Raw genomic sequence first — 21234 nt, 5'->3', positions numbered from 1 at the left:
TTTATTGAGGTACTCTGACTTAAGCGCTCTGGCCACAAACATACTAACTGCTCTTAGACTAGAGACGTGTTGCTGCAGTTCTCTGTTTCCCAGCTGTAAAATGGGACCAATGTCCTCTCTATAAATGCAGAACAGTATGCAGTGGCACCTTGGTTCCCAAATGTCAAAAACCCATAAGTAAGTGTTCCGGTTTTTCGGAAGCCGAATGTACAATGCAGCTGTCAGCTATTGTTTCTGGGGCGCCTGCACCAATCAGAAGCTGCACCTTGGTTTTCGAACATTTCGAAAGTCAAATGGACTTTCGGAACGGATTTAAGTTTGGTGCTTTTGTTTTTGCTATTTATTTTGAGGTTTTGTTTCTGAGGCTTTTTTTGGTTAATTTGTTTTTGTGACTGTGTGGATCCCAGTTCGGCTACTGATTGATTGATTGTGTGACTGCGGAAATGGATAAAAGCCCTCCATCCAAACAATGACTATCAGTGCAGGGAAGAAAAAATAATAATTTTAATTTTCATCATCTACAATACTGTCTTATTTATTGCTTTCATTTTATGGATCAATGGTCTTGCTAGACAGTAAAATTCACGTTAAATTGCTGTTTTAGGGGTTGTTTTTAAAAGTCTGGAACGGATTAATCTGTTTTGCATTACTTTCTATAGGAAAGAGTGCCTTGGTTTTGGAACGCTTTGGTTTTGGAATAGACTTCCGGAACGGATTAAGTTTGAGAACCAAGGTACCACTGTATATGCATATACTGCTTTATGTATTTGACTTTCTGTGTAGCCAGTGGCTTGCTTCACTCCTTTTGTCATCTAGAGCCATCCTGCTCGGCATGTTCTATTAGGTACTGTTGTCTAGTTTGGAGGGTGGATTGTGCTGGCCCACCATCGCCCATCAAGACAACAAAGGTTTGCCCCCTAGTCCCACCCACTCATGCAAAAGAAAGTGCCCCTGTTTTCATCTGTGAAAATATTGAGTGGTATTGCCAGCTTATCTAGGAAGCTTGTTGATAGGTAAAGTTAAAGGCACCCCTGACCATTAGGTCCAGACGTGACCAACTCTGGGGTTGTGGCGCTCATCTCGCTTTATTGGCCGAGGGAGCCGGCATACAGCTTCCGGGTCATGTAGCCAGCATGACTAAGCCGCTTCTGGCGAACCAGAGCAACGCACGGAAACACCGTTTACCTTCCCGCCGGAGTGGTACCTATTTATCTACTTGCACTTTGACATGCTTTCGAACTGCTAGGTTGGCAGGAGCAGGCACCGAGCAACGGGAGCTCACTCCGTTGCGGGGATTCGAACCGCCGACCTTCTGATTGGCAAGTTCTAGGCTCTGTGGTTTAACCCACAGCGCCACCCGCGTAGTAAAAGTTTTGTAACGTTTCTTAAAAACACACACAAACACACTTATTGCCAGTTAACAAAACAGAGGAGTGCCTCCTCAGCAGGAAAGGCTATTCAACTGGTGCACCCACCATGACTTCTGTCTGCCCCTTTCTCTGCCCCAGATAGGTGGGGTGGGCCCTTGGGAAGGCCCTATGGGAGCCTGCAGTTGTTTCACATGCATTCACTTGGATGCAGAACACTGATCCCTTTTGAGCACGTGCAAAGGATTGACCCCTCCAGGAAAAGCAAAGAGAGGCCCATGCTCTTCAGGCTTATTGCAGAGTTTCTGGTGTGCCCCAGCAACTGCACTTAAGCAATATCGTGCAATATCGCTTGATTGATTAGATGAGCAGGCACCTGCAAACCCATCTCACAAATCGTTCTTACAGAACATTCTGCTGTGGTGAAGTCATGCACATGAAACCCTGAATTCACGAGAAGTGAGATGGCAGAATGTGCAAAAGTCATTAAAATATTTGCCGCAAGGATAAAAGGTGAAAGTAAAACAACAAAGCAGCTGGAAGATTTTGGAGAACCAGTGCAAAGCTCTTTCTAATACGCTTCCATTATCCCACCCGGGATGGACCACCACATTTTATACCACATTTTATACGAAGCCTCTAGACAATCTCTTCTGGGCAGCCTTAGTCTAGTCAGCGGTTCTTAACCTGTGGGTCCCCAGATGTTGCTGGACTACAACTCCCATCATCCCTAGCTAGCAAGGTCAGAGCTCAGGGATGATGGGAGTTGTAGTCCAATAACATCTGGGGACCCACAGGTTGAGAACCGCTGGTTGAGTGGATTACAAAAGGTACCAAAGAAGTGAGGTGGTAGAGCATGAGACCCTTAATCTCAGGCTCATGGGCTCAAACCGCACATTGGACAAAAGATTCCTGCATTGCAGGGGGCTGGACTAGATGACCCTTGTGGTCCCTTCCAACTCTACAATTCCATGAGCCATTTCAGACTGCAGGGTGGAGTTGACAAAAAGGGCTTCAGGCTACTACTGCTATCTAGAAGTGCAACACAGGGGAAGGACCACAGCCCAGTGGCAGAACTTTGCAAGCAGAAGGTTCTCTGGCATCTCCAGAAGATTCGTTTGAAACCCTGGAGAGCTGTTGCCAGTCGGAGCACACAGTTCTGAGCCAGGTGGACCAATGGCTTGATATAAGGTTAGCCTCCTATGAATTCCAGGCACAGTGTTGGGATACAAGGCTTGCCAAGGGAAGCAGACACCCATTAATAAAAGATGCTCCTATTCTGCACAGATGGCAAGGTAGACATATTGTATTAGTTCAATAATATCTGGATTTTGACACATTTGCCTAGCCTACATCTACTCCTCACCCACAAGCAGACATGCAACTCACAAATGCATAGCTTGCACCTTCAGTGTGTGTCCCCCCCCCAATTTAATACTAAGCTGGTGGTGCTGGTTTTAACTTTGACCAAAGCACATGGGTAAGGGAGGTCCAACTCTTTCCTCCCAAGCCACGACCCCAATGAAGATTGCCTTCCGTGCTCAAATAGCCTTAGAGGGCAGAGGATGCTCCCACTGGCATTGTTCTAAAAATGCAACCTTCCCCCCAAAAAATTCATATGCACACCGGGATCCAAAGCGTAACTAGCATCACAATACGTGCTTGCTTTTAAAACTTAAAATAACAGCTACGTAATCACAACCAGGCTTGTGTCTACAATGAGTGGAAATGAATCATTTTTACCCTTTCCCTCCACGAAATGATCCAGACAAAAATTACCCCCCCCCAAAGCAGCTGTTTGGCATTGGAGAGTAGCAGCTGGGAGTAGATTTCATTTGGACCACTGCTGGGGGGGGTTGCTGATCTAAATCCCCCTTCCTGTGTGCCACTGTCGCAGTCCTGATTTCCACTCCATGACCCTCACTTAAAGTTTTTAAAAAGCACCCATTTAATGCAAAATGTGGTTTGGCTAAGGGAGAGAGGACAGAATGGACTCCTTTTAAGAACAAGTAGAACTATTCAAGAGCACTTTTATGAATGACTCATACCATTCTATTGGCTACCATTGTTACATGAAGCCCTCAATGGCTTGACACTATCTTATTTGAAGGATTGCCTTACCCCACAAATGCCCACTTTGATCCATGGAACTTGTACTTTTACAACCTCCATGCAATATTTGGTCTATACTTGCAAGGAATTGATCTTTTAGTGTGGCAGCACCCATGCTCTGGAACTTCCTTTGCTGTATTGTTTTTGATACCTGCTAAAAGCCTTTTGTTTTGTTTTGGAAAGCCTAACCTACCCGGATGAGTAATTTTATTATGCCCACTTGTGATCTCCCAAAGTTTGTTTAAGATGTCCACTTTGGGAGGGTTAATGTGGCCAATTCTTACTACCAGCGAAAGGTAGGTTCCACATCCCCCTTGCAGTCACTTTGAAATGTAGATTCACATGGATTTCCCTGTTAGAAATGACTCAGAACCTGAATTTGGCAAAACTCTGACTGCTAACCCGTCTGCTGTATCCAGTTTGAACCACCTGCAAACACATGAATGGAGCTCCACCACAAGAGCACTACATCTCAGTCCAGGTAAAGAAAAAAATACGAGCTAGAAATTTACTTAAATGTGCATGATTTTATCAAGGCTGTAATATCAAACTCTCTTGAGGCATAATTTGGGTAATCGTGATACAGAACCCTTTTTTGGGGGCAGGGGGGTACTAAGCTTAAGCAGCTCTGATAATTAAATATATATTCATTTCTCTTATTAACTGAATTTTATTTTTAACACACCCTTCAAGTGATCCCAGTGTGGGATGCGTCAAATATAAAATCAAACTAACGAAACAATTGTTCAAGTGCATTAGAACAATATGAACATCATAACATAACATAACAACATAACATAACATAACATAACATAACATAACATAACATAACATAACATAACAACATAACATATAACATAACATAACAACATCTTCTCCTTACTATGAAAGTCAGAAGCCTAATACATTAAGAATCCACATAATTAAAAGCCTAGCTAAAGAGATAGGTTTTTAATAGGTAAAGGTAAAGGACCCTTGACAGTTAAGTCCAGTCACGAACGACTCTGGGGTTGCGGTGCTCATCTTGCCTTACTGGCCAAAAGAGCCGATGTTTGTCTGCAGACAGTTTTTCCGGGTCATGTGGCCAGGATGACTAAGCAGCTTCTGGCAAAACCAGAGCAGCGCACAGAAACGCCGTTTACCTTCCCGCTGGAGTGGTACCTATTTATCTACTTGCACTTTGACGTGCTTTCAAACTGCTAGGTTGGCAGGAGCTGGGACTGAGCAATGGGAGCTCACCCCGTCACAGGGATTCGAACCGCCGACCTTCCGATTGGCAAGCCCTAGGCTCAGTGGTTTAGACCACAGTGCTGGCTGCCACCCAAATCAATCAATGTTGGCACCAGATGGATTTCAAGAGAAGGCTTTCCAAAGAATTGAAAGACTACAGCCCAAACTGTGGGGTTTGTTGTAGTAGACTAAGGTACTACAAGGCCTTTTTGTTGATCTATATATTCAGTAACCTTTTAAACAGTGTCTCAAAAGATTAATATACAATATTCTGACTGAAGGTTGGCATATTATCCAATCTTTTTATTTGACTTCTTATGCACACACACACACACACACACACACACACACACACACACACACACAGTCCCTCTTTTATAAACACCAACATGAAACACATACACACACACACAAAATGATGGGAGGGGGAATGGTAAAATACAGTAAAATAATAGAATGGCCTAATATCCTGACCCTAAACTTTATTATTTAATCAATGGGGCTTTTGTCAAATAAATCTGCTCAGGACTGGAGTTTACAGGACAACATCGAATCTTAGTCATTCTCAGAGGAGACCCACTGAAGTCAAAGAACTTAACTAATTGTTAATATAATTGTTCAGTTTTCAGTTTTAGAAATTTAACTGCTTGTTTTATGTTAATCCTGCCAATGAATTTAACTGTATACAAAAGCTTTTCAAATATTCCACAAATTTTCCCCATTCCTTGATGAAATTTCTTTCTTCTGGTTCTCTTATTGCTCCAGTATGTTTTGCCATTTCGGCATAGTCCATTAATTTAGTCTGCCACTCCTCCTTGGTCTTCTTTCCATTGATTTTAATGGGTCTATTCCGGGTATTACTTAGCAAGATATTGCCCAACGTGATTCAACATAGGCTTCCCTCAGATTCATGATGCTTTGTTCCAGCTAATTTGTTTAGGATCAGGACCTAATGTACTATTTCTCGTCTTTTTTAAAAAATAAAATAAAAACACACACGTTAAAAAGTGTTTGAAAAGCTCACCTTGACTATGCCACGGATGTGCATCTTTGCTATCATTTCTGCTGTGTAGAGAAACATCAGTAGTGTATCTAGAGCAAAGGTCACATATTGAAGAGGAGGATAATGTTCAAAGGTCTTTGGGGTGTTCATGCAGACCGAAATAACACTGATGATGGCACAGATGCGTAGTAAAGAGTGCACCCACTGAAAAACAAGAAACAGTAACAAGGCTTTCATCACCTTCTTTAACAGTACAAATATATGACATTTAACTATTCTTTTTAATGAGATCTCATGACCTACAGCTTGGAGCAAACTTTTCCACTCAAAGAGGGAGAGAAGAAAGCGGTTTATTTCTCTTTTGCAATTAAATCAGCTGTGCGAATCATTCAGATTCTTGCTCTGTGCTATACCATTTCTTTCTGCCTGTCTTACCACCATCGCCGCTGGAGATTAGAAACTATTTTCAAACAAAGAAAACGTGTAACTTTTAGAGTCTATACTTTATCTGTTATTCTCTCACATTCCTGCCAGTTTTTTTCAGGAAGGCTTAAGGTATCCAAACTTTAAGGCAGGCTTCCTCAAACTTGGCCCTCCAGATGTTTTTGAACTACAACTCCCATGATCCCTAGTTAGCAAGACCAGTGGTCAGGGATGATGGGAACTGTAGTCTCAAAACATCTGGAGGGCTGAGTTTGAGGAAGCCTGCCTTAAGGCATCGAACTAAGATATACTCAAGAGTAGATTCACTGAAATGAATGTGCTTACATTAGTCATAGCCATTATTCTCATTGGGTCTAGAAGGACTGACAGTGAACACAGGCCAATGTATTCAGGAATAAATAATTATAAAAAGTGCTAGTTCCACACTCTCAGAACTTTAAAATATAGAAAATGTGGGGAAATATTATTCAGTGACATTCTGGACATTTCTAACTTCAGCATTTGATAACTGCTTTACCTCATATTTAATAAAATCTGTTTCTAACAGGGCAAGTCTGTACATATCTACTGAAATGTATGCCACCCCACGTAGCTGTCAACCTTTCCCTTTTTTTAAGGGAAATTCCCTTATGCTGAATAGGATTCCTCGCAAGAAAAGGGAAAAGTTGACAGCTATGGCCAGATTTCCTTATTAACGTTCTATGGAGAAGAAAAGCAGGGTTGAGTCTTTAGCTACTCTCTTTGAGATCAACCGGGACATGGCCTAATTCCCCATCACACTCCTTTTCCACAATTTTTCATATGTTCACTCATTTATCCATTCAAGACTCTGGAAGTCCAAAGGCAGTCAAATTTGTCTCACAGAAAATTTTCAAGCATCTGTAAGACACACACATACATACATATTCTGGTGAGAGCAATTCAGCAACCCCTTGAATTCAACGAGCACATATTTTAATCTCTTATATTAAAGTCAATGGGAATTAACAGGACTATGGCTTAATCAGGCTCTTATATAAAGGGTTGAGACTTTAAAACGTTTTTTTAAAAACTTGTTGTTGTTTAGTCGTTTAGTCGTGTCCGACTCTTCGTGACCCCATGGACCAGAGCACGCCAGGCACTTCTGTCTTCATTTAAAAACTTACTGGTTTGTTAATCCACAGGATATCAGCGTTGTCTGACAGGGATTCATCGGGACCAAAGTCTGTCACTGGCTGGGCCTCTACCCTTGAGCTCTGTTTCCTTTTAAGCATACTTAAATTAGCTGTGGTTATCTAAAACTGTGAAATTCCCTGCAAAAGAAAAGAACATTATCATGTCAAGAAACAAATAAAAGCCGCTTGACCATCTTAAAGAATAAATTAATGCTCTGCCCAAACTAGACAGGAAGTTCTGGTCAGCTTCACCTCACTTTCCTCCTGCTCCCACAATCTAGCCTCCAAGAAATTAGGAATTGCTTAGTACATCTCAATTGCTGAAAAGTTCAAATGGGTTCTTGATACAATCAAAAGACCCAGACCACTTACAAATATGAGCAACAGTGCTAGTAATTAAGACAAGTAACTTAAAATGCATTGAATAGTATATGTATTGGATGTATTGAATAGTTTGTGTGAAATATGCAGCATTCAAGGATGTACAGTGGTACCTCAGGTTACATACGCTTCAGGTTACATATGCTTCAGGTTACAGACTCCGCTAACCCAGAAATAGTGCTTCAGGTTAAGAATTTGCTTCAGGATGAGAACAGAAATCGTGCTGTGGCGGCGCGGCGGCAGCAGGAGGCCCCATTAGCTAAAGTGGTGCTTCAGGTTAAGAACAATTTCAGGTTAAGTACGGACCTCTGGAACGAATTAAATACTTAACCCAAGGTACCACTGTATATGGAAACCATGGAAGGGGAGGATGAGAAGTCAATGGATAAAGTAATTTATGATCTATGTTAAAAATTGAATTGAAAAAAAAATGTTTAAAATAACCTTTTCTAAAAAAAACCAGAAGCTTTTCTTTTAGGAATTGTAGGTGTCAAAATTCCAAGTGACCAGATGAGACTTTTCATGTATGCAACTACTGCTGCCCGGACACTACTAGCCCAGAGATGGAAAGAGGGTGCAGTCCCTACCAGAGAAGAATGGCAGATTAAACTGATGGACTATGCAGAAATGGCAAAACTGACCGGAAGAATTAGGAATCAGGAAGACCAAAATCTCAACGTGGAATGGGGAAAATATACAATTTCCCTAAAAAACCCACCATTGTAAATTAAAATTATTAGTAAATTAAAATTATTAGTAGGGTTGGAATGACGCTTGTAGTTAAAAGTTGGACTATGGTTTTATTGGAGATTTAATAGAATTGGACTAACAGGGAAGATGCAGGAGAATAAGTTAACATAAGGACCCACAAAAGGGGAGGAGGGAAGTCAAAGAGAACTTATGGAAATTGTTTTGTTTGCTTGATGGTTGTTTGTAAATCTGAAAATTTAAATACATTTATATGTCTGTGTGTCTGTCTCTCTCTCTCTGTGTGTGTGTGTGTGTGTGTGTGTGTGTGTGTATATATATATATATATCTATATATATATATCTATATATATATATAGTATTTTTGTGTGTGAAAAATCAATAAATAAGATATATTTTTTTACAAAGGGCAATTAAAAATAAAAACAAAAACCCTACATTTCTAGTTTCTGGGGGAGATAAGCAAATCTAGTTAAAGCCAATTCTCCATCTGTAGCTTACATTTAGAATGAATGCTGTCTATATCTTTTTTTTTTTTTTAAAAGCATAGCAGGTCAGCACACAGTCATGGATTTATTAATATAATGTGAAGTCCTTTATTAAATTAGCAAGGACCATCTTTTCAACATGGTTGAATACTTTTTCCTCATATGTTTACTGAAGCAAAACCACAATATAAGAGGGGTGTTTTTTTGTTTTTTTTAAGAGACAACCCTAACAAATCAAAGGTGCTAATTTTAGATTTTTGCCCATTATTCTATTCTCCTACATTCATTTTTTCCTTTTGCACACCCCTGAGACATAATCAGTCAAATGCTTACCCACGTTTCTATATGCACGCAGACACAAGATGAGAGCTACACCCTGCCAAGCATTTCGTAAGAGGAAAGATAGATATACTTGGTTACATATTAATTTGAAGGTCAAGATACCTTTTTCTGCAACACTGCAGAAAGATACTTTTTTCACATTCTGGCAGAATATGTTTGCTCTTTTGTATCACCATAAAACATCACACTCCCAATATGTTTTCTTTAAAAATTAAGGAAACTGGCAAAGCTGGGAGATTCTGGTTCTCAACCAGGAAAAGAGTGCTGAATAGATATTATTATTATTATTATTATTATTATTATTATTAATTATTTATACCCTGCCCATCTGGCTGAGTTTCCCCAGCCACTCTGGGCGGCTCCCAATCAAGTATTAAAAACAATACAGCGTTAAATATTAAAAACTTCCCTAAACAGGGCTGCCTTCAGATGTCTTTTAAAGATAGGATAGCTACTTATTTCCTTCACATCTGAAGGGAGGGTGTTCCACAGGGTGGGCGCCACTACTGAGAAGGCCCTCTGCTTGGTTCCCTGTAACCTTACTTCTCACAATGAGGGAACCGCCAGAAGGCCCTTGGCGCTGGATCTCAGTGTCCGGGCTGAACGAAGGGGGTGGAGATGCTCCTTCAGGTATACAGGACCGAGGCCGTTTAGGGCTTTAAAGGTCAGCACCAACACTTTGAATTGTACTGGGAGACAATGCAGATCCCTCAGAACCGGTGTTATGTGGTCCCGGTGGCCACTCCCGGCAGCACATACACTGGCTAGCTATCAGGCTATTAGGTAGGAATCCAATGCATACCAAATACTTGCACACAGTGAGAGGAAATAGTTGTTCACCTATATGCATGAAATCCTAACCACGGCTGCTGTCCACTGGGGCTTAATGGAACAAAAGGAGCACATCCAAACCACTGCCGAGTGTGTCAGCTGGGGCAGAAGGTGAGGGGGCAGGCCCCAACTGAGCCCAATGGAACTGTGTGACAGTAGCAGGGTCAACTTGCGATCCAATAGATCCTGGGCCGGGAGCCGCTCCTTGGAACCTCACATTTCTGCTCCTGGGGGCAAAAGAAGAACACTCTGGCAGTGCTTCCTTGGTTATTATTGGTCACAGCTTGTGATTAGAATGAAAAGGGCAAAACTACAACCTCAGGTTGAAATCAAGATGTCAGATGACAAGGGTGGTTGCTCACGAGTAACCAGGCAGGACTCCGACCTGTCTTTTACGGGTTTTATTTTGGTGCAAACTATTTACAGTGCACAAGGGACACGGGTGGCGCTGTGGATTAAACCACAGAGCCTAGGGCTTGGTGATCAGAAGGTCGGCGGTTTGAATCCCCGCGACGGGGTGAGCTCCCGTTGCTTGGTCCCTGCTCCTGCCAACCTAGCAGTTTGAAAGCACGTCAAAGTGCAAGTAGATAAATAGGTAGTAGCGCCCCGGCGGGAAGGTAAACGGCATTTCCGTGTGCTGCTCTGGTTCACCAGAAGCAGCTTAGTCATGCTGGCCACATGACCCGGAAGTTGTACTCCAGCTCCCTCGGCCAATAAAGCGAGATGAGCGCCGCAACCCCAGAGTCGGTCACGAATGGACCTAATGGTCAGGGGTCCCTTTACCTTTATTTACAGTGCAGAACCCCAAAGTTCATGTCTGCCTCATGTTGCAGTGATTATTTGAAATGCAGAAACTATCTATGAAAGGTAAATAGAAAATGTATGTATGGGCTATTTTGCAATATGCCTTTGGGGTCCCTTTTTTCCAGAATCAACTTCTGTATCAAGAATGCATGAAGCCAGATCATGCATACTTAAAAAAAAAATTGGGGAGGGGGACTATAAAAAGGCCTTGCCAATTTGCTTTCTCTGTCAGCAGAGGCATTTTCTCTGCACAACAAGAATCAGAAATAAACATTAATTTGGGCACACTGCCATTGCTTAATATGTAGGAATGCAGCCTCTTTTTTGTTAATGTGCAAATCAGAATATCACTCTTTCAGCTTATTTTTAGAAGCAAGAGAAGACGATGACAAAGAAAAATACCTGACCGCCCCCCCCCCAATAAAAAAATTCTATGAAGATTTTCAAAAGCTTTTAAAGGGGGAGAAATGCATTGGGAATTTAAATCAGAGCAATATAAGTCAGTGCATTGAGAGAAAGGACACACTCTGAAGAAGGCCAATGCAATGACTAGAAATAACACAAATAACTATGTCACCCAGCCTTCCTTTCAAAAAATATTAGCTCCATCCGCTCAAGCGGAAGAGCCACCCCCTTTTCTTCATATTATTATCAACCATACTGTTTCTTTCTCCTTCCAGATAAAGCTACCTCTTTTTTTATTTCTTTTTTGGCCACCAAAGATATGCCTTAATTATAGGCCCTGTCATTGTGTGTGCAAACAGGCAACAGTGCCATTCTCACCATCTCTTCAGTCCTACTGAATTCAGTGGAGCTTACTTTGAAGTAAGTAGGGTTAGGATTGCAGCTTTCGTTCTCTGAGTGCCAGTCCTTATCAACAGGCTGGGGGGGACGCCAGGCTTTGCAGAAGCACAAAAGAACCCCCAGGGACAGGGGAACCCTGATGTTATGTATTGAGTTGAATAGGATCCAAAATGCAGCAGTCTGATTGGTCCTAGAACAGTAGGATCCAAAATGCAGCAGTCTGATTGGTCTTAGAACAATAGGATTCAGAATGCAGCAGTCTGATTGGTCCTAGAACAATGCAGCAGATACTTTGGGGAAACATTCATTCCTCCTCACCACTATGAGCTTAATAAAGAGCATGAAATCCACTCTCGATTTCACCTGAGCATGCTCAGCAGCCAATTGAGCCTAAGCATCTGCTAAAGAACTGAGGACTTGAGAGAGGAGGAATGATAAAACACAATACCTGGGCAAAGGGTAGAGCAGCATGCTCACATGAACCCCAAGGGTAGAGCAGCATGCTCACATGAACCCCAAGACATTATGTGCCTGAAAGGGTTTCCACAACAGGAGACACAGTTCATCATTGCTCTCTGAGCTAAATCTTTGATTTAGACAAGCAGACCTTCCAAGTGTCCCTATTTTCCAGGGACAGTCCCGGATTTACAGAAGCCGTCCTGGTTTCTCTTTTCATCCCAGAATGTCCCACATTTTCTTAGGACATCCCTATTTTCATCAGAGAAATGTTGAAGGGTATGCATGAGGAAATTCCCAATTCAACTTCCCACCCCACTGCTCGGTTTTCAGAACCGAGATCTAGTGGCTTCAGCAAGGATTTCTGCATGGATAGCTCAGCTGGTGCTGATAATGCCACGGTTGCAGGTTCAATCCCAGTGTGGGACAGCTGCATATTCCTACATTTCAGGGGGTTGGACTAGATCAGAGGTGGCCAACTCCCAAGAGACTGCAATCTACTTACAGAGTTAACAACTTGCAGTGATCTACCCCATTTTTGGGGGGTTCAGGTCAAAGTTGTTCAGCTTTTTTTAGAGCAGGAAAGCCCTGTTTTCTTGCGTTCAGATCGAAGTTGGCGAGCTTTTTTTGGGGAGGAGGAAAGTCCATTTTTTAGGGGTTCAGGTCAAACTTGTTGAGCTTCTTTGAGGCAAGCCAGCGATCTACCAGTGATCTACCAGAGACATCCAGTGATCTACCTGTTGGACGTGCCTGGACTAGATGATCCTCAGGGTCCCTTATAACTCTGCAATTCTATTCTTCTACTTCTACCAAGATCCCATTAAGATTGTTTCTAAGTCATGTGAAAATTGTGCTTTGCAATTTTTGACTCTGCAGGAAAGGATGTGACAATTTGCTGCTGGCAGTCAGTTCCCATGGCAGCTTAAAAAACAAACTGGGGAGTGGGGGGCAGGAGAGAAAGGAAGGAAGGGGAAATAAAATTGATAGGAAGATAGTAGGTACATATCCAGAACTACCCCTAATCAGCAACCATGGTTGTTGTTTTTTGAATAAGAATATTTTATAACTGAACAATTCTGAAGATAGCAATAAGGTAATGAGCAAATAAAAGCTAATTATACCAAAAGGGCATGTGCTGCCTTTGGGTCCTTGTGCAAATCTCATTTTAACCCAGTGAGAATACTGCTGAGGAGTGGAGGACCATATGGCAACCTAACTCAATTCTCTCTACCAGAAAACCTGAAATAAGCACATACACAGTTACATGGCTTGGTTTTCTGACTTTGCATAGCTTGAATGTAGCATATAAAGGTTGAAGTGCAAAGGGAAGATGCAGTCCTGTATAAGGAAGTTTTTAATGTTTAAAGTTTTATTGTGTTTATTTTGCTGGAAGCCGCCCAGAGTGGCTGGGACAAAGCAATCAGATGGGTGGCATATAATAATAATAATAATAATAATAATAATAATAATAATAATAATAATAATAATGTATTGTGATTCTTTTTTTAAAAAACAAAGAAACCCATGTATAATAATTTAGACACCCTGCTGAAATGCACTCCACTCAGTCAATGAACACTAAAAATAGTATAGCAGATCTAAGCAGTACTGTATTGTGAAAGCACAGACGATGGGGGCGTATGTAAACACTTTGGACCAGGTCTCCACAGAGAGAGCACAGTAAAGCTAACTGCAGTGTAGTGATTAGAATCATAGAGTTGTATCATTGTAGAGTCAGAAGGGACCTCAAGGGTACTCTAGTCCAACCCCCTGCAATGCAGGAATCTCAAATAAAACATCTATGACAGATAGCCATCAAACCTCTGCTTAAAAGACTCCAAAGAAGGAGAGAGTCCACCACCTCTTGTGGGAGTCTGTTCCACTGTCAAGCAGCACTTACTGCCAGAAAGTTATTCCTGGTGTTCTTTTAACTTGAATCCATTGGTTCAGATCCTAGCCTCTGGAGCAGGAGGAAACACGCTTGCTCCATCCTCCATGTGTCAGCCCTTTTGATATTTGAAGATAGCTATCAAATCTCCTCTTTACCAAGCTAAAGATACCCAGTTCCATCAACAATTCCTCATAAGGCTAGTTGCTGCTGACGCATAAGAACATAGTGATGAATATGCATGTGAACAGGGCCTACGTGAGTGTCAGACAAGGCTAGGGGAACCCTAGGAGTAAAAACCATTCCCTTTCTCTAGCGAACCATGGGAACTTCAGTTCTGCAGGAAGGTCTAGGAATCTCTGCTCTCAGCATTCTCCCCAAACCACAAATTTCCAGGTGTTTTTTTGTTTTTTGGAAAAAGCTCTGACACTAAAACTGGTATAAAATTAATATTAATTTCAAGTTGTACATATGTACTTACAGGGTGTTTTTAAACAGAAGGCTTAACACCATGTCTGAAATGCAAACGCACCACATGTTGACTAGAATATACATTTGGAACTGGGTTTTTCTGATCCCAACCCCCCCCCCCCCCGCTGGGTTAATATTGAACTTCGTGTAAAAATAATAGGGAAGAAGCTCACAGGTATTTCAGCCTTGCATGAAAATGCTCTTAGGGCACAGATTCTCCTCATGCTTAACTCAAGGAAGTTTGGAATTTTTAATTGGGGGTGGAGAACGGATACTGGGGATACTTCGTTCAAGAGCTTTAGGTCCCTATGGCTCTCTCTCTTCTGGGGCTCCCTAACAAGGGTGGCATCTGGGGATATAACCTACAGAGCTTTTTTTAAAAATGGGGAACATCCTATTCAGGTATTACCTTGGCATATCAGCCTTTAACCTTCGACTTGTGTTACCGTCTCAGTATTTAACCTGTTTACCTGTGTTAGTTTAACTAACCCCGTCCCCCCAATATTTAGAAAACCTAACTTTCATTTTATTTTTTGCAATTTTATTTCCCTTCAAAAGATTATATACAGTGGTACCTCAGGTTAAGTACTTAATTTGTTCCGGAGGTCCGTTCTTAACCTGAAACGGTTCTTAACCTGAAGCACCACTTTAGCTAATGGGGCCTCCCGCTGCTGCTGCGCCGCTGGAGCCCGATTTCTGTTCTTATCCTGAAGCAAAGTTCTTAACCTGAAGCACTATTTCTGGCTTAGTGGAGTGTGTAACCTGAAGCATATGTAACCTGAAGCGTATGTAACCTGAGGTACCACTGTACTTGCGCACACCTACTTAATTTTTCTTTTTTTGATGGTCACATAATTGAGCTGGGGGCTGAGACCCAATGTGTTGAGTGCCTCATATCATGTACCTTCTTATTGAGTTAGAATACCGCATGGGCCCAAGAACGGTTTGTAGGTTTACATGCTTGCCCCCCAGAGCGGTCAACTGCTTCCCCCAGATCTTTGGCTGACATCACCAATGATGCCAAAGGGAGAAGGCCATCTTAGAAGACTGTTGGAGAGGCAAGAAGGCCCAGGAAAGCCTACAGAAACAGACCAGGCCTATCTTTTGGGAGGAGGGCACCTGTGCAAAAAAAAAGGGTCACTGGGCTCTTTCTTCCCCGCACCCTTTCCTTATGCTTCCAATGTGGCTTTGCAAGCCTTTCCTCCCACCCCCTTTGAAGGGCAAAGGTTTCCAGTCAGTTCTGGGCTCCTTTTCCTCTGAGGGCGACCAAGGCCTCTTCCCCACCTCCCCAGCCACCCCCTCCTCACCGGAAGGTGGAGAGCAGCTGCCTCCTTCCCGCGCCCAGGTGAAGCCCTGACCGAAAACAAGCCCAGGAGGCCTCTTCCTCCTCCTCCTCCGGTGCAGCTGCGCCAGCCTTGCCTTCTCCTGCCTTCCCCGCACCCGCCAAGAACTGCAAAGCCCGTCAGGAGGAAAGGAGCCGCCGCCGCCGCCGCCGCTACACGGTATAATTATTATCGGTAGTATTATTGATAAAAGGGGGAGGGGAAAGAAGCAGCATCATACCATACAGAGAAGCAACCCGACCGCCGCTGGGAACCTACCGCCTGCCTCTCCCTTCATGGCGTGATTGGAGCGGGATGCTCTGGCCACCCTCCCCCCCCGAGCTGATTTTGGTGATGATTCTCGGGGGTTTGGAGTTGTCCGCCCCGCGTCGCCGGTGCGCAGAGAGGGCGTGACCCGGGAGGGGTCGGGGATGGTGGGAAGAAGGAGGAGGAAGAGGAGGAGGAGGAGGAGGAGGAGGAAGAATAGGCGGTGGCGGCGCCCGGCAGCGAGGAGATCAGGGCGAAACGGTGCGAGCAGGTTCCTTCTTGCTGGCTGGCGCCGCAGCCTTGCAGTCGCCCAGCAACAGCTGTTCCCCGCGAGCATCCACCGGCGCACACCCAGCAGCCGGAGAGGAGGGCGACACGCGCGCACGGCGCCTCCTGCTACGAGCGGGGAGAGGGCCGGCGCCAGGTGGGCTGGGAGGCATCGGTGACATGCCTTTCGCTGGGGGTGGGGGTGTCCCGAATTTCCTTCGCCTTCCCCTCCCGTTGGGCCCAATCCTCCTCCTCCTCCTCGCTGCGTCACGCGCCCCCACCCCACCGCGCTTTGGATGGCAGGGAGAGTGGGGATGGCGCCCAATGGCCCCAGTTCCTCCTTTCCACCAGAGAAAGAAGGTCCAGCAGCACCACGCGAGGAGGAGGAATTGTAGAGTTGGAACGGACCACGAGGGTCGCTTAGCCCAACCCAGTGTGGGACTCGAACCCACGACCATAGGTGTTGGGGGCAGCAGGGCACCCACCTGTCCTGTTGCAGAACCAGCGGTGCCAACTTGAATAAAATAATGGGGGGTCCCAGGTCAGCCTCACCCTGCATAATCATCACATGACTTTGGGACATGCACACCATTTGAGGAGGTTCGTTCTTAACCTGAAACTGTTCTTAACCTGAAGCACCACTTTAGCTAATGGGGCCTCCTGCTGCTACTGTGCTGCCAGAGCACAATTTCTGTTCTCATCCTGAAGCAAAGTTCTTAACCTGAAGCACTATTTCTGGGTTAGCGGAGTCTGTAACCTGAAGCGTATGTAACCTGAAGTGTATGTAACCTGAGGTAACACTGTACCTGCAAGCAATGGGTCAGTTTGCAGAAGCCATGCCTGCCTCCATCAGGTTGCCAGTTGTGTCGCCAGAATGCGCCACAACATCATCCAAGTGACCTTAGCGAGCATTTCAATTAAAATATTCTGATTATTTCTACCGTTTTTATTGATTTACTTGATTGGGGAGGAGAGCTACCCTCCTACCCCCCTGGCTATGCCCATTCCCAAGACCCTGAAGTCTCATGCTCTACCGACTGAACTTTGTCGCAGGCCAGGAGGAAGAAACTGAGCAGGTGCTGCTTACACTGGCTTTGCCCTCTCTTGGTGGCCCAACGTGTGGCTGGAGCCCAGTGGAAGTGGTTGGGTGGAAAGTTTGGAGGCCAAAAGGGGGTGCAGGCAGAGCCAACCCATTTCAGTTTGGTCCCCTGGTCAGAGGAAACTGATCAGAACACTAGGCCGATTGTAAGTGAGAAAGCAGGTGGCAAGGTGCTGCAGGAAGACGGAGGTTCTTAGAATCACAGAATTGTAGAGATGGAAGAGACCTCCGGGGTCACCTACTCCAGCCCCCTACAATGCAGGAATCATAGCTGTCAACATTTCCCTTTTTTAAGGGAAATTCCCTTATTACGAAGAGGATTCCTTGCAAGAAAATGGAAAAGTTGACAGCTATGGTAGGAATCTTTTGCCCAATGTGGGGCTCAGTCCAAACCCACAACCCTGAGATTAAGAGTCTGATGCTCTACCAACTGAGCTATATCAGCACATAGTGGGGCAGAATTTTCTACTGTTCTGGATGACCTTGGTTTTTCATATTATGAGAAAGTGTGTGGGGGTGGGTGGGTGGAACCTCTCTGTTATGTACTGAGTTGAATAGGATCCAAAAGGCAGCTGTCTGATTGGTCCTAAAACAATAGGATTCAGAATGCAGCAGTCTGATTGGTCCTAGAACAATAGGATTCAGAATGCAGCAGTCTGATTGGTCCACAGGAGCCACCCAATCCAGCTCTAGCTGGAAGGGAATCCACAACCTGATTGGCCTACAGGAAAATCCTGGAATTAGCCAATCACATGGGGCCCATTGTGTAAATAATGGATATAAGGCAGACATTCTGGGGGAACTTCCGTTCCTCCTCACCACTATGAGCTGAATAAAGAGCATGAAATCCACTCTCAATTCCGAGTATGTTTCACTCTCCAATTTGTCACCATGCATAATTTTATGTAGGCCCCCCCCCACTTGCCTCTTCACCCTCTAAACAAATGCCCCCAATATCATAAACAACTGTAGTATGTAGCTAGTGGAGTCAAGCCTTCAGCAAGGCGTAATATTGTGTAGTGGAGGGGAGAATTAGAATATGTGTCCCTGTTCTCACCTGCAAAAATCTGGGAGGTACATAAAGGTCATTTCATGCATGGCATTTCACTAACGTGGGTTTCATTGATTCTGAAGCTGGCCTTTCGCTGTGGTCATAGAACATTCTTAGTTTATACAGTTGCATAAACCACAAAACAACCATACCGTATACAAGTCATTAGTGTAGTGGATGTGTTAAAAAAATGTCCCTTGTGTTCAACAGAACCTGATTTAGATGGTGAAAATGTACAAAGGCTTGTGTCAATTTTAGACACTTCTCTATTTTTGCCACATAGACACATGCTAGCAATGGCAATCCTTGCAATGAGTTCTGGAAGCATGTTTGCACACAGCAAATTAGTTCTTCTTCACAGGGGATCATTATGGCATGTTTTTCGTCACACAGGTACACATGGCATGTTCACATAAACACCCTGACAGCATACATGGGGTGTACATTCTTTATTAACTGCACCCATGTGTGCAGACACATGGTATGTAGGGTTTCTGTCGCTTCAGTATTTGAGTAGAAGAAAGAATCTTTTGTAAACCTACAAAAAGCAGTATTCATGCAAGGAAAGTAAGCAACATGCAGACCTAAATGTTCTCAGTAATAGTCATTTAAAAGGACACAAAGCAGACACGGATTCTTGCCTAAACTGAATTAAGCTTATTCCATTTTAGCTCTACAGACTGGATGAATAGGCACTAAAATGGGAAATGTGATTCAGCATAGGTAAATATAAAGTTATGCACATGTGTGTGTGTGTGGTAATTTCCCATATGCATGTTCTTCGGTGATCACTTGTAGCCAAATAAGATTGTCTTCCATGAATATGCTCTTAACTGTGTGTCCCTAAGTGACTGTGGAGGCCAGTTCTGGATCCACATGTCCTTCCACAGTGGGACATAGGTTTCCAGGTGGGAGTTGATCATGGCGAGGATTTGCCAAACATGCCTTCTTCTTAGCTTGTTTCTCCCTTTCGTCCTAAGTTAATGGTTCTTCAAAGTCCATAACGCCTTTGGTAGAGGCTATTCAGCGGCTTAGTTATGCTGGCCACATGACCCAGAAGCTGTACACCAGCTCCCTTGGCTAATAAAGCGAGATGAGCGCCGCAACCCCAGGGTCGGTCACGACTGGACTTAATGGTCAGGGGTCTATTTACCTTTACCTTTACCTTTATTCTCCAATTGGAGTGCTCACAGGCCAGTGTTTCCCAGTTGTCAGAGTTTATACATTTATGGGGTTCCGAAACTGAGTTGTACCTTGGGGTCAAGGTGGGCAGCTCAATGAAGATGTCAACTCAGCTGTGAGAAAGACAAAATCAATGTTAAGAACAACTAGGAAAGGGATTAAAAATAAAGAGCCCATTATAACAATTCTGTTATACAAATCCATGGTGGGACCCCCCTGGTGGTCTCAGCACCCACTCCCAGTCATCAGTCTAGCTGCCTCGTTCTGGATTAATTGTAGTTTCCGGGTCACCTTCAAAGTAGCCCCACGTAGAGTGCATTGCAGTAGTACAAGCGGGAGTTAACTAGACCACTTAGAATACACTGAGCAGTTATAGTAACCTCACCAGGACATAGCAGAGCTGGGAAAAAGTTCAGAAAATGGCGACCAAAACAAACAAAGGGCTGGGGAAACTCCACTCTTAGAAAAGGGCATACACCACATTGGGTGAGAGGTGTAGACAAACTCATGGAGGAGAAAGCCATGATGTCTATGTACCACCTTCAGTGTTGGAAGCAATAAGTCTCTGAATATCCACTTTGCAGCTTCGCTATGTTTTTGTATATGTTGGAAGCCTCCCAGAGTGGCTGGGGCAACCCAGTCAGATGAGTGGGGTATAAATGTTGTTGTTGTGTTTGGTTGGCCATAGTGAGAACAAGATGCTGGACAAGATTAATCTCTTGCCTGATGGCAGCAGGGCTTGCCTTTCCTTGGCTGCTAGATATTGTGCTCCTAACCAGTTTACCGATTAGGCTGAAGTTTGAAGGTCTTAGGAAGACCATGACATTAAGTAACCTATTAATGCCTCCAAAAATATTGGCAGAAAAAATATATCTACTGACAAGCAGCTGGATACATTTTTTTCTTGCAGTGCAGTTCATCCTTCTCCATTATATTTTATTCCTAGGAATATGTTGCTACTAGGCAGAATTATGCTGTGGGCAAGACCATCTCCTTATGAGAACTGACAGCTGGATAGTGAAACTCAACAGCAAAATCTTAATTCTATACCAGTCAATGCGAGTTTGTGCAAGGCCACAGCTGAAGTGACACTGGCTTCAAGGAGGAGGAATAATAATAGTCATAGTGATGAAAAGTGTTAATTTACACAATATTACATCAGCTAATATAATTCATCATCGCAAAGAGGTATATTTGCACTTGCACTTGACAAGAGCTGTATTTATTTTGCTATATAAATATATCTCTCCCCCTTACACTGGGAACTCAGTGACCATTACAATTCAAAGCAGGTGACAAGATGCATTCATTTGCATCTGGTCTTGCTTTGGGATCAAAGTGCGCAAGCATCTGTCATTTACATCAGTGGGATTGAAGAGTGTTTCGCTTTGACTGGATCATGCCCTAGATCTGTAAAGTTTCTTTCAGATCATCAAACAAACCATGTAATGCAAAGAGACCCAGTAACAAAACTTCAAGTGTATTAAAATGGATGGCTTTCTGAAACCTTGCCCTTCTGAAACTGCGAAATTGCTGTAAACAAAACATAGAGTTTAGGGCATC

The 21234-nt window shown here is 43.6% G+C and overlaps 1 protein-coding gene across 8 annotated transcripts in view; it reads right to left on the bottom strand.

Moving 5' to 3' along the window:
- Nucleotides 1-16255, bottom strand: part of NALCN (sodium leak channel, non-selective) — a 195769-nt gene extending 179514 nt beyond the window's left edge. For 6 of the 8 annotated variants that reach the window (XM_053384464.1, XM_053384467.1, XM_053384466.1 and 3 more), the window contains exons 1-3: nt 16085-16255; nt 7302-7448; nt 5734-5916 (exon numbers count right to left, since the gene is read on the bottom strand). In XM_053384464.1, coding sequence (XP_053240439.1) covers nt 5734-5916; nt 7302-7409 — 291 coding nt within the window. In that variant the 5' untranslated portion in view covers nt 7410-7448; nt 16085-16255. Of the gene's footprint in view, nt 1-5733; nt 5917-7301; nt 7449-16046 lie in introns of those variants that run through there. The other 2 variants (XM_053384465.1, XM_053384469.1) reach the window with 2 other exon arrangements.
- Nucleotides 16256-21234: the final 4979 nt, after the last annotated feature.

Source organism: Podarcis raffonei, chromosome 4, assembly GCF_027172205.1.
Source record: "Podarcis raffonei isolate rPodRaf1 chromosome 4, rPodRaf1.pri, whole genome shotgun sequence".
Taxonomy (NCBI): domain Eukaryota; kingdom Metazoa; phylum Chordata; class Lepidosauria; order Squamata; family Lacertidae; genus Podarcis; species Podarcis raffonei.
The sequence above is the reverse complement of the archived record's forward strand: the minus strand, read 5'-3'. Positions and strand labels throughout refer to the sequence as shown.